This window comes from Grammomys surdaster, unplaced genomic scaffold (assembly GCF_004785775.1).
Source record: "Grammomys surdaster isolate TR1022 unplaced genomic scaffold, NIH_TR_1.0 543, whole genome shotgun sequence".
Taxonomy (NCBI): Eukaryota; Metazoa; Chordata; class Mammalia; order Rodentia; family Muridae; genus Grammomys; species Grammomys surdaster.
Window position 1 is genome coordinate 1,242,643 of NW_021604962.1, and position 12,082 is coordinate 1,254,724.

General features: G+C 40.3%; 1 protein-coding gene across 1 annotated transcript in view; it reads right to left on the bottom strand.

The window, feature by feature from the left end:
* The window catches only part of Gtpbp10 (GTP binding protein 10), a 20,236-nt gene extending 8,985 nt beyond the window's left edge, over nt 1–11,251 (bottom strand). The window contains exons 1-5 of the mRNA XM_028781767.1: nt 11,149–11,251; nt 8,904–9,097; nt 7,773–7,864; nt 6,965–7,109; nt 821–894 (exon numbers count right to left, since the gene is read on the bottom strand). Coding sequence (XP_028637600.1) covers nt 821–894; nt 6,965–7,109; nt 7,773–7,864; nt 8,904–9,097; nt 11,149–11,181 — 538 coding nt within the window. The 5' untranslated portion in view covers nt 11,182–11,251. The remainder of the gene's footprint in view (nt 1–820; nt 895–6,964; nt 7,110–7,772; nt 7,865–8,903; nt 9,098–11,148) is intronic.
* Between the last annotated feature and the right edge of the window lie 831 nt (nt 11,252–12,082).

Sequence of the window (12,082 nt, forward strand, 5' to 3'; positions counted from 1 at the left end):
AGTGCTATTCACACTTTAACACTGCCTTTCCGTGTATCTATGTATCAATGCTATTCACACTCACAAACACACATTCTTTTCTCCCTAGTCTGAGTGTGATTAATGTCGCAACATTGCTGGTAAGGTTTGCTTACCAGCTTTTCTAGCAGCATAGCCTAATATGGTTCCTAGAAAAATCCTTATAAAATTAGTAAAAACGCTTATCTCTGTCTTCCCAGTATTTATCACAATGTGCAACACGAGCTAAGTAGCATTAACATCCTATAGTAACCAAGTAAGTGATGTGCAACAGAGAAAAAAATGCAGCAATGTTCCTAATAAGGACAAGAAATTTTTGTGAGGACTGAAGTGATCTGAAAGAGTAAAAAGAAAGGCATAGATTCTAACTGCTGAAAGCCGTCAAATGAAAGCTAAACTCAGACTTGTATTAGTCTTATGCACAGACAACTTACCTCACACATTAAAGTATACCAATTATACTTACTAGACGTCCGTGCAGCTTAGAACAGACAACACCAGACCAAACGGTTCGGGGTGGGGGGGGTGTTATTCAGTGCCAAGGTGGAGGGAGAGAAATAGAAGAAGACGGCAGAGGAAGAAAGAGGAAGAAGAGAGAAGTAGAGGCTGGCCATGACCATGTGGAGAGAAGGGGAAGGGGAAGGGGAGGGGCGAGGGGCCAGAGGAAAGCTAGAGGCAAGAGAGCAAGAGAGCAAGAGAAAGAGGAGGGAGCAGGCAGCCCCTTTTATAGTGAGCAGGCCTACCTGGCTGTTGCCAGGTAACTGTGGAGGTGGAGTTTAGACAGAATACTAACAATACTTACATGGATAATCTGCAATCACAGGCGTTGCATGGGAAACCCGACTTAGTAAGGAGGATTTTCCAGCATTTGGGAATCTGAAATACATTATATATGTGCATTTTACAAAATCAGAATGAGTTGCATGTTTCTGAATACTCAACATTTCAAGTGTTTACTACTCTAGTTGGTGGTGTGAACCTGGGGGAGCAGGGGCTAAAAATGAGGTGGACTAAAGTCTCGGACAATAGCCAATTTTATTCAGAACATCAGGAAGTTTATACCTGGGGGTTAAAAAATTCACATGAGCAAGACGCTCAATCACAAGACTAAGTCACATGTGGCAGACACGTTTTTCCATAGAGGCCTGTGGATAATAACAGCTGAAGAAAACTCTCTCCTATCGGCTACACCTGGAAGGAACATGAAGACACATTCCAAGAATAGTTCGGTGTTTTGAAGAAACTGGGTTACAAGACTGTTGTTCTCTTGGAGTTTTCTCACAAGCACCCAGAATTCTCATTGACTCCATTCTTGGACTCTGTTCTGACAAGAAGTGGATATCTTGCCAGGTGGTGATGGCACACACCTTTAATCCCAGCACTTGGGAGGCAGACGTAGGTTCAAGGCCACCCTGGTCTATAGAGTTCCAGGAGCACCAGGCTACATAAAGACCCCCCCCCCCCCCGGTCTTGCTTTGTTTTTTTGATACAAGGTTTTCTGTATAATCCTGGCTGTCCTGGAACTCTGTAGACCAGACTGACCTCAAACTCACAGAGATTTGCTTGCCCCTGCCTCCAAGCCCTCCCCCTCCCAAATGTAGATTTCTTGAGTATTTCTGGAACTATGATTAGAATACAGGGATTGATTACACCTCAATAGTAGAATGTGTACTCTACATTCAAGAAGCATAAGAGTTAATTCCTCAGTCTCTCTCCACAAGATTCTAAGTTTAAAACAATTTTGGAATAAGTGAGAAAAAATATACTTATAAATAAAGTAAAAGTATGAATTTAAGAATTAAGAGAGTAAAGTACCTCTTTTTTAACTTAGGTAAACAACTAAATAAAAATTCAGGGCTGAAGAGAATAGCTGAAGGGTTAAGAAGAGTCTGCATAGCTTCTGCAGAGGCAGAGTCCATTCTCAGCATCCACCATGGTGGCCCACTAGTGCCTATAGTAACTCCAGCTTCAGAAGAATCTGACAGGTCAAACCTCCACACGATCGGGACTCACCCCCATACAGACACATGTACATGCACGCAATTAAAAATAATTCTTAAAGCTTAAGACCTTGTAATTCACTCTCTCTTTTCTCTTAATTTGTTTTTCTGTGTAGGGTGTCTTGCTTGTATGCCTATGCATCACATGTGTGTCTGATCATCACTGAGACCAGAAGAGGGGAGACCCTGGGAGTGACAGACAGTGGTGGGCAGCCGTCTGGATGCTGAGAATTCAACTCCGATCCTCTGGATGAACAGCCAGTGCAACTCACTGATGAGCCAGCTCTTTAGCCCTGCAATTCACTATCTTTAGCCAAACACTGACAAAACATGACTTAATGATGAGTGGATTGTGAACATTACAAACATAGACAAATAACTAGTGTGGTAATCACCTAGCTTCAATTACTACTAATATACTATCAATACCATTTTTATTTAATTTTTACTTTTTCATATTTTTGACATTATAATATAACTAAGACCTTTCTTCCTTACCTTTGCTCCCTCCACATTGTTCCATATATGCCTCCCTATTCTCTTTCAAATTCATAGTCTCTCTTTTTTTTTTTTTTTTTGTTTTGGTTTGGGTTTTCGAGACAGGGTTTCTCTGTGTAGCCCTGGCTGTCCTGGAACTCTGTAGACCAGGCTAGCCTCGAACTCTCGAACTCAGAAATCCACCTGCCTCTGCCTCCCAAGTGCTGGGATTAAAGGCGTGCACCACCACCACCCAGCTATAGTCTCTCATTTCATTGTTATTGTATGCATGTGTGTGTGCTCACACAAATTCCCAAATCTGCTCAACCCGTACAATATTCCTGTATGTATGTTTTCATACATATAGTAGGTAGCTAGGTTTCTAGTACCAGACATGGTATCTCTCTTCTCCCACCCCCTCCAAACAGGGTCTCACTGTGCAGCTCTGGCTGCCCTGGAACTCACTATGTAGACTAGGCTGGCTGGAACTCACAGAGATCCACCTGCCTCTGCCTCCCACATGCTGATATGTCAAATTTGTCTTAAGTCCAATCAGAGACGTTCTGGCTACTGCCAATGTGTATGTGTCACTATTGCACCCGTAGGGTCATGATGCTATGCTGGTTATTGATAAGTTCATAAGCATCATAGCTGGATAAGACTGGGTTGCCTTCCTCCTTTGGAAGCTTACATTGTGCTGTCTGTTTACATGAAAGCTAGCCCTTAGAGAGGAAGCATTCTGGTCAGTTTTAGCTTAGGGTTCTCCAGTTTTTAAAGTCTGGTTATTTGGATACAACTGAAATAAAGCACTGAAATTATAATCCGCCGGAGTGGCTCTGAAATCTTTTCCACATATGCTTACCTTCCATTTTCCTTCTCTTTTGCAATTTATTTTTAAAGAAACTGGGTCATTTGTCCCACAGAGCTTCTTTTCTACAGTTTAGAATTTTCTGCTGCCATGTACATAGATAGCATCATTGAACACAGTCCTTTGCCCTGGATTCTATAAGTTTTGTTCCTCAGAGAACCTTGACTAGTAAAACATGCCTTGATTTTTTTTGAAGAATATTTCATAATCTACTGACTGCTTTTAACCTGCATGACACTAAGAACAATTTTCCAATGGCTAATACACAATTTATCCAGCCAGCTTTCTAATGACATTCATATTGCTTCTAATTTGTTGCAATTATAAATAACTTTGGAAAAATATGTATATAAGAGCCAACGAGAAGCCACTGAGATGGCTCACTGAATAAAGTCTTACAATTTGTGTTTGATCCCTGGGATCTGCATAGTAAAGGAAGAAAGCCAACACCTGAAAATTATTCTGATTCTACACATGTGCTGTGGCAATTACATGTCTACACACATACACACAAACACAAGTAAATGTGATAAAAATATGTACATAACTGGAGAGATATATACTTGTCCCTGATATTTAGAGTGGTAGAATAGCTAAATTGTTCTTTTATTTTCTTTCTGCAAAAAAAAAAAAAAGTCGTAATAAATACACATTATGTACAATCTCAGTCCTGGGGGATCTGATGCCTTCTTCTGGCTTCTAAGGATATCAAGCATACCAGTGGAACACAGATATACCTGAAGGAAAAACACCCACACATAAAATAAAAATTGAAAACCAAAAAGCAATATGGTGATTATCTTAACTCTTTGCATCTTTAATTTCTTTACTGTAATAAGTTTCTATATGAGTAAATATGGGTTTAAATATGATCACTTTAAAGGCTTTTGACTTTATATGTTTCCCTGAAGGGCCCATCTTGTATTAAGTATTAAACATAAACATTAAGCATAAGAATTAAAAATAAGGATCACTTTAAAAATATTTCCTAATGATCTGTCCTACATGCTACCACCCACAGGTTCCTTCTGTGACTTATCTAACTTCTCTACCCAGCCAGACCTTCTCCAGGGTCTAGCCTGGTGAGCCTCACTGACTTCCTCATTCATGCCTTCTCCCCAGCCAGTCACAGGTAGCCTGGGTCCAGTAGCCCAGGCTAGTCTGTTCTCCTCTGCAGTCATCTGACATGCCCCCCCACCCCAACCGACAACTTCCCATGCCATCTCCAACTTTCCTATCTAGTCCTATCTACTCTCCCCTTCCCCCGTCAATCCAGACACCAAAAGGCACATCTTGTATACTGCCCCAGTCCACTCTGCTCATCTGACTGACTATTCCACTCAAGCCATTCCAGCCTGCAGGCCCAGCCTATTCATACATCTTCTTTTCTACCCTATATCAGACTTAGAATCAGCGAAGTCCACATGCCCAAACCAACAACAGCCTATACACATAGATTTCACTGCAAAAATATCAATGATAACAATACAAAATGATCAAGCCAGTATCTTCACTCCAAAACCTACTAGTCCATTAGAAATGTTTATCAATGAGAAATATGTAGATGAACTCCAGGACAGAGTTTAAAAGAACAATCATAAGCTTCATCAGATAATTCAATTGGGTTTAAAGAAAATACAACCAGCTCAGTGGAATTAAGAAGAGGCAACCCAAACATAAAGCTGATGGAACTGTAAGACAATGCAGGACTCAGAAGAAGATCAAACAGAAATGAAGATGGAAGTGAAAACCCAGCAACTCAACTCATAAACTAAAAGGAAAGCCTTTAATGTAGAATGAATTAAACAGAGGGAAGAATCAGGAATGGAAGATAAAGTTAAGGAATTAAACAAAACAGGCAAGAAATATGAAAAATTAAAACATGCACACAGAGAGAGAGAAGAGTGAGAGAGGAAAGAACACAGGAACTGTGGGACACCATAAAAAATGCCAAACTTTCGAATTACAGGTATTGATGAGGGAGGAGAATCCCAAATCAATGGCATAGGCTAGAGCTTCCATAAGATAATAGAAGAAAACTTTGCCACACTAAGGAAACAAGCCATAGAAATATAAGAAACACAGAACACATAAACAAAACCAGAAAACAAAATCTCCATGGCATATCATAGTTACAACATAAAATACTAAGTATACACAACAAAGAAAGCATATTGAAAGCTGCAAGAGAAAATACACAAGCCACATGTAAAGAAAAACTCAACAGAATAACAGTTGGTGTCTCAATGGAAACTCTGAAGGCCAGAATAGCCTGGAGCAATGCAGTCCAAGCCCTAAGAGACTGTGATGGCCAGGCTAGACTGACATTCCCAGCAAAACTATGTGTCAGAATTGAAGGGTAAAGAAACACTTTCTATGATATAAACAGCCCTGCACATTATATCCAACAAACAAAGCCTAAAGAGAATTGAGGAAGTAATACTGAGGCTGATGAGAGGAATGAGCACAGCAGAGAGACCGTGGAAGAAAATATGAAGTCATGAATCACCACTGAGAACACAAACAAGCCCAAAACCACCATGCAATGACCGCCCAACACACACATTTCAGTAATAACTTTAAATATCACTGCTCTCAGTTCATCAAAACACACAGGCTGACTGACTGAACGGATGAAGAAACAATACCTATCTATCTGTAGCTTACAAGAAGCACACCTTACCTTTAAAGATAAGCACTGCACAGACTGAAAGGATCGACAAAAGTACCCCAATCAAATGGGACCAGGAGGCAAATAGAAGTCACTGTCCTAGTGTCTGACAAAACAGACTTCAAACTAAAACTAGCCAGAAGAAATAAAAGAGGGTGCTTCATTCTGATCAGGGGAAGAACTAACCAAGACACATCTCTATGCTAAATATGTATGCACCAGATGCTGGGGAACCCAATTTCATAAAATATGTACTTCTGGGTTTAAGACAGATTAATACCAATCCATTAATAGTAGGTGACCTCAACCCCCCTCTTCTCTACTAGACAGGTCATCTGGACACAGAAACGTGAGAATTAATTCACATCATACATCAAATGGACTTAACAGACATTTACTGAGTGTTTCACTCAAACACCAAGGAACGTACATTCTACTTAGCAGCACAAAGCTTTAAATCCCTTGACCCATAACAAATCTTTACTAATCCAAAGAGACTGAAATAACTCCTTGTATCCTATGTGATCATAGAGCAATAACACTTAAAATTTGGCCAGGCATAGTAGCGCATGCCTTTAATCTCAGCACTAGGGAAACAGAGGCAGGTGGATCACTGTGAAGATTGAGGCTAGCCTGGTCTATAAAACAAGTCCAGGGCAGCCAGGGGAGAGGGGGAGGAAAGGAAGAAGGGAAGGAAGAAAGAAAAAAAGAAAAGAAAATATATACAGACTTTTTATTGCAGGAATATAGTGATGAAATTTGTACCTCACCTCTTAAATTTTTAAGGGTCAGCTGTATTTTTAGCAGAAAGTACTAACGTACAAATTAAATAAACTAGGAATGTTTACTGCCCAAGATGATTATTTACATGGGTTTTGTAGTCTTGAACTATCTGCTTGAACATACTACAAGAAGATAAGTGATACTTACCCTACTAGGCCTACGTCAGCTATAACTTTCAGGTCAAGGTGAATAATTCGCTTCTGGCCTTTCAAAGGTAAGAAATTTGTATGTAATTTACCACCAAGGCCACCTTTAGCAACCAGAATTCTGTCTTCTTCTTTATTGAGTTCCCCTTTAAGAGGAAAGACAACAAACATTAATAAATAAAACTAATAATATGTTTTGTTTTGCTGCATAAATATATCAAGAAATTCCAACTTAAAAATCTAAAAGGCTAAACTGCAAGATTAAATTTCTTAAAAAACAAAACACTTTTAAAAGCAATTCCCTAGGGCTGGCTTGGAGGTAAAGTGTTTGCCTACCATGGACACAAGGCAAGTAAAGACTGACTCCAGAAAAACAATTTGTACACAGCTAAAAGAAAATTGATTATATGTTTTAAAACCAAGTAAGTAGCTTTACCTCTTTAAAGCCATCTTAAATCTAGCAGTACATTTTTGAATACATTTTATATACATTTAAAAAAATCTTTAATAAGCTAGTAGCTAAAGTTGTAAACGTTAAAAACCTTTCTTCTGTGAAATGGCTGTGTGTGAACCCTTGTCACCAACCTTGATGACCTAAGTTTTATCCCCAAACCCCAGAGGATAGGAGTCGAGAACTGATTCTTGTGAACCATCCTCTGACCTCCACGTGTGTGGTCTCCCAATGCACAAAACAATGTAGTTTTAATACTGAAGAGCATTTTTGTCACGCATTAGGGAGCTCTTCTGCTTTCCTGCATTAACTTTGGACAATGTGCTCGTCTGTCACAAGCATAAAAGCCAGGCCTCACCTAGCACTTTGCCGTTTTCATCAGTCACTGAGATACCCACAGGAGCCGGCACTTCACAGTCCTTTCCCTTGGAGCCCTTCAGTGCACTCACTCTACAAAACACAACAGAACACCACTAAATTAAATGATTTACAATGGTGACTAACAATCAGCCCTTATCACTAAAACAGATATTAAAAGGCTAAATATTAAAAAGAAATGATTATTCTTATTTTATTACATTTTATACTAACGTGTCCTATAAAAAATGGCAATAAGTCACTACTAAGTTAATCACTAAGTCATTCCAACCTGACGTGAACTGATATATTATATATCTGAAATCCAAAGATGATTTCTACAATACAAGTCAAGTACAAAGACCTAGCAAGTCTAACAAATATCACTTTTCTAAAAGGCTGACCATAACTGGCAGTATTTGAGTTAGAAGAGGCTAATTGGCTACTTTAAAGTTGCTTACATAAAAATAAGCTGGTAAAATCTAACAGTAACTCCACTTGGAGGAATTTATCAAAAAATTAAACATGTAAAGAGCATCTACACAGGATATCATTAAAACACTGTGGCTCTGGCAATAAAAAAAGAATAGTACCAACACTAACCTAAACTGGCAAGTGATAAAATGTTAACTCTGACAATGTGATACATAGCTCTCTGAATAACTTTAGGCTTAAAAAGGTTAAGTAAAAAGGAGGCATTGTAAAATACTTTTGCTATGTTATCTTTTTACTTCATGCTTGACTCTATACATAAACACATAATCACATTTGTAAAACCACAGAAATGTATTAGAAAAGTCAAGTCAAAGCAAATAGTGGTTATATCTCGGTGGAATAACTATAAATGAAAGACTTTCCATGGTGGGGAGTGGCTGGGGCATTACTGAAATTTTGCCCAAGGTAAGTTTGGAACAAAGAAGGGATTCAGATAACATCTATTCCCAGGAAGAAATGCAAAAAGGACACAGGGAGAATAAATGAACAAAGGTCAAAGCCACCAAAATAGTCAAGTTAGATTTTTCCTTGATGAGAATACAGAAAGTAATACAGGTTATCAGTAAAGTTCTATATTCTGGTTTCCCCAGAAGAGTCTGACTTTCATGAAGCTGAGAACCATCCCATAAGCACTCACCGACTGTTTGCTCCTCCTCCAGCCACAAACCGTTTCTGAGGATATTTGTTTTTAAGTTGTTTTAAGGTCATATTTTTACGGGCCACAACCCAGACGTCTCCACCTCTTCCACCTTCTCCACCTAAACGAGGATAGCCCATTCCACCACTTCCTCCCTTGGCGAAGATTCTTAGGTTATCAATGAAATTTCCATACTTAAGAAAATGAGAGAGAAGAGAGAGGATATTTATACATCAAACATTGGATTAACGTAAAAGGTTCTAGTTTCATTCTACTGAGGCTTCTTTCAGGAAAGAATCAAAGCTGTCTGCATAGCACTGTATAGCCCCCCCCCCCCTTTTTCTTTTTTTGGTTTTTCGAGATAGTTTCTATGTGTAGCCCTGGCTGTCCTGGAACTCACTCTGAAGACCAGGCTGGCCTCAAACTCAGTAATCTACCTGCCTATGCCTCCCAAGTGCTGGGATTAAAGTCGTGCACCACCACTGCCCAGCTTGTATAGCCCTTTCCTTTCTTACATTACCTTCTTTCCCATCTTCTCTCCGTCAATGATCAATTGTTTCACCTAGCCTCAAGGTCTCTGCCTTTTCTCCTGTTTTCATTCTAAACCTTCTCTCCAGGGTGATCTCAGTAGGTACTAGTAACTCTCCCCCAGAAAAAAGTTAAGTTTTTAATAGTTTAAAACAACTGAAAGCAGAAATGCCTTCCATTTACATTTGAAACCCTTTAAAATGAGTAACCTGGTGGGTATCCACTGAATGGATGTTCCCTTCAAAACAGAATGTTTTAAATGCAGCAGCAGCAACAACAAAAAGCTATTCCCTCAGATAACTATCAAGGCTTCTCTGCTCACCAAGATTGAACAAATGGATGGCTTTTTACTGTCATGTTTGCTTTCCAAGAAACCTAACTCCTTTCCAGGACCACTGTCTCCTTAGATCCTTGACTGTTAACTCCAAATGGTCTTTCAGTGTCTCATCATTCCTTCTTAATCTGCCACCATGAGCCAAGAGCTTCGTTTTTCCCCCTTAAATGAACCTGACGTCTGTGTCTCTTTACTCGATCGTTTTAGAAACGATCGTGACTTTGGAGTTTTCCTGCTTACGAAATAATAATTAAGTTCAAGTGCTGGATCCAAAGCCCTCCCCCGATCTCACCAGGATGGTTGTCATTTTTACAGTTCTTTTCTGTGCACTGTCCACCCTCCCTGCCACTCGATTCATGCTTACTCCTCTGTGTAAATTATCATTTGTTCTTTCTATCATAAACCCATTTTCTGGTGTCAGAGTTTCAGTGTATCCTCAAATACAACTAAAATATGGCTTATGGTTTTATGATCTGAGCATCCTTGGAATGTCCCTCTCATTGACTCTCTCTGGTTTTGCAGGCTTCCTCAGATATTGTATTATACATTCTGGTACTGTATATTTAGTTTCCCTCACTAAATAAGTATGTTCTTACAAAGCTCTTGTGTCTTAATCCCAGGCTTTCAAATTATAGAGCAGTTAAGTTAATATTTGCATTTTTGGTAACCTGCAGTACTTTTGGGTATCAAAATTATCTGTGGGTTTAAAAAAAGTGAAGATTGACCCCTGAGATATTCTCGGTAAAGGCTTTTAAAGCTGTGTTCAATGTGTGGCTTTTTCTTTCTTTTCTAGATTTGTCACATGTATTAGGGACTCTCATTTATAAGGGCTATTTATCTTACAAAGCTTATGTATAGAAGATGACTTCTAGCTTTCACAAACCGTTGCTAGTTAGCTCACTGTGATTTCTTTTAAATCGAAGTGGTTGGTTGCAGATTGTTATAAAAATGAATTCTAAGATAGGCACTACATAAAAACTGACGTAAAATCTCTGTACGAGGCACAGCAAGTACACATTCTGGCTTCCAGAAAAAGTCTTCAGAAAGATATTAAAAGCAGTACAAAGGAGGAGAAATGTATAAAAGCAGGTTATGGCCACTCTTTTAAACAATGAGAACCAAAACAAACAAACAAACAAACAAAAAGCCGCTATACGGCACGTGCACCGTAATGCTGTGTCGAAACCGCAGGCAGGTATCCCAAATATCCTCCCATGTGCTTTGGGGAATATTATAGGAATTCCCTAAAGCTGGATCCCAAACAGGCGTAAGCGTGTCACAGAGACACAGTCTTCTCCCAGGACAGCGGGAACTGAGGAACGACAACCCAGGGGAAGAGCGGCGAGAGACACCAAAGCTGGGGGACGACCCCTGGACACGGACCTTTCTCAACAACGCACACCCGCAGCGCACCATGAGCTCCAAGGGGCAGGACTCCCGCCCGCAGAATCCAGGCAAACCTCGATCAGGCGCGTCTTCTGACGTCACTACTGGTCGCCGAGGTGACGTCCCAGCGGATCCGCGCGTGCGTGCTGCAGTGCTCTCCCGGAAGGTGGGCGTGTGCTTTGGACGTAGTCCGGGGTGTCTGGGTGCAACGAGGAGGGTACAAAGCTGAGATTCGTTCAAGTTGTGTGCAAGGGACAGCAGGGTTCAAGGTAGGAGTCTCTGGAGTGGACGTTTTGAACGCTTTGCGCTAGAGACTGGCCTGCCTCACAAATATTTTTATGGTAGCTGAGGAACCTGAGGTGCCAGTATTTTCTCACGTTGAAAAACCCTCCAACAGTAGTAACACCAAACCTGTACAAGACACAGAGAGCCCTAAAAGACTGTTGGATGATGACTTGAGTAATTTTTCTAGCCGAGGCTTTAACTTCAGGAACCAGTCACTTAAAGCTTGTAGCACAGAAGTATTGAAAGAAGTGCGACATGAGCCGGGCAGTGGTGGCGCACGCCTTTAATCCCAGCACTTGGGAGGCAGAGGCAGGCGGATTTCTGAGTTCGAGGCTATCCTGGTCTACAGAGTGAGTTCCAGGACAGCCAGGGCTATACAGAGAAACCCTGTCTCGAAAAAAAAAAAAGAAAAAGAAAAAGAAAGAAAGAAAGGTGCGACGATCTAGATCTCTACAAAGAATCATGTGTGCAATGGAGGCAAACAAAAACCCCAAGGTGGTCTCAGTCAAAAGTTTCACCTATCATTTGAAGGCTGTCCTTGTGAGAACACGAGAGATTACATTCCAGCGTGGGGAGGAAGCATCAGAAGTCAATCATCGAATGGCAGGCTCATTTTGCCACCTTTCTGCCAAATCTTTCAGTGAAA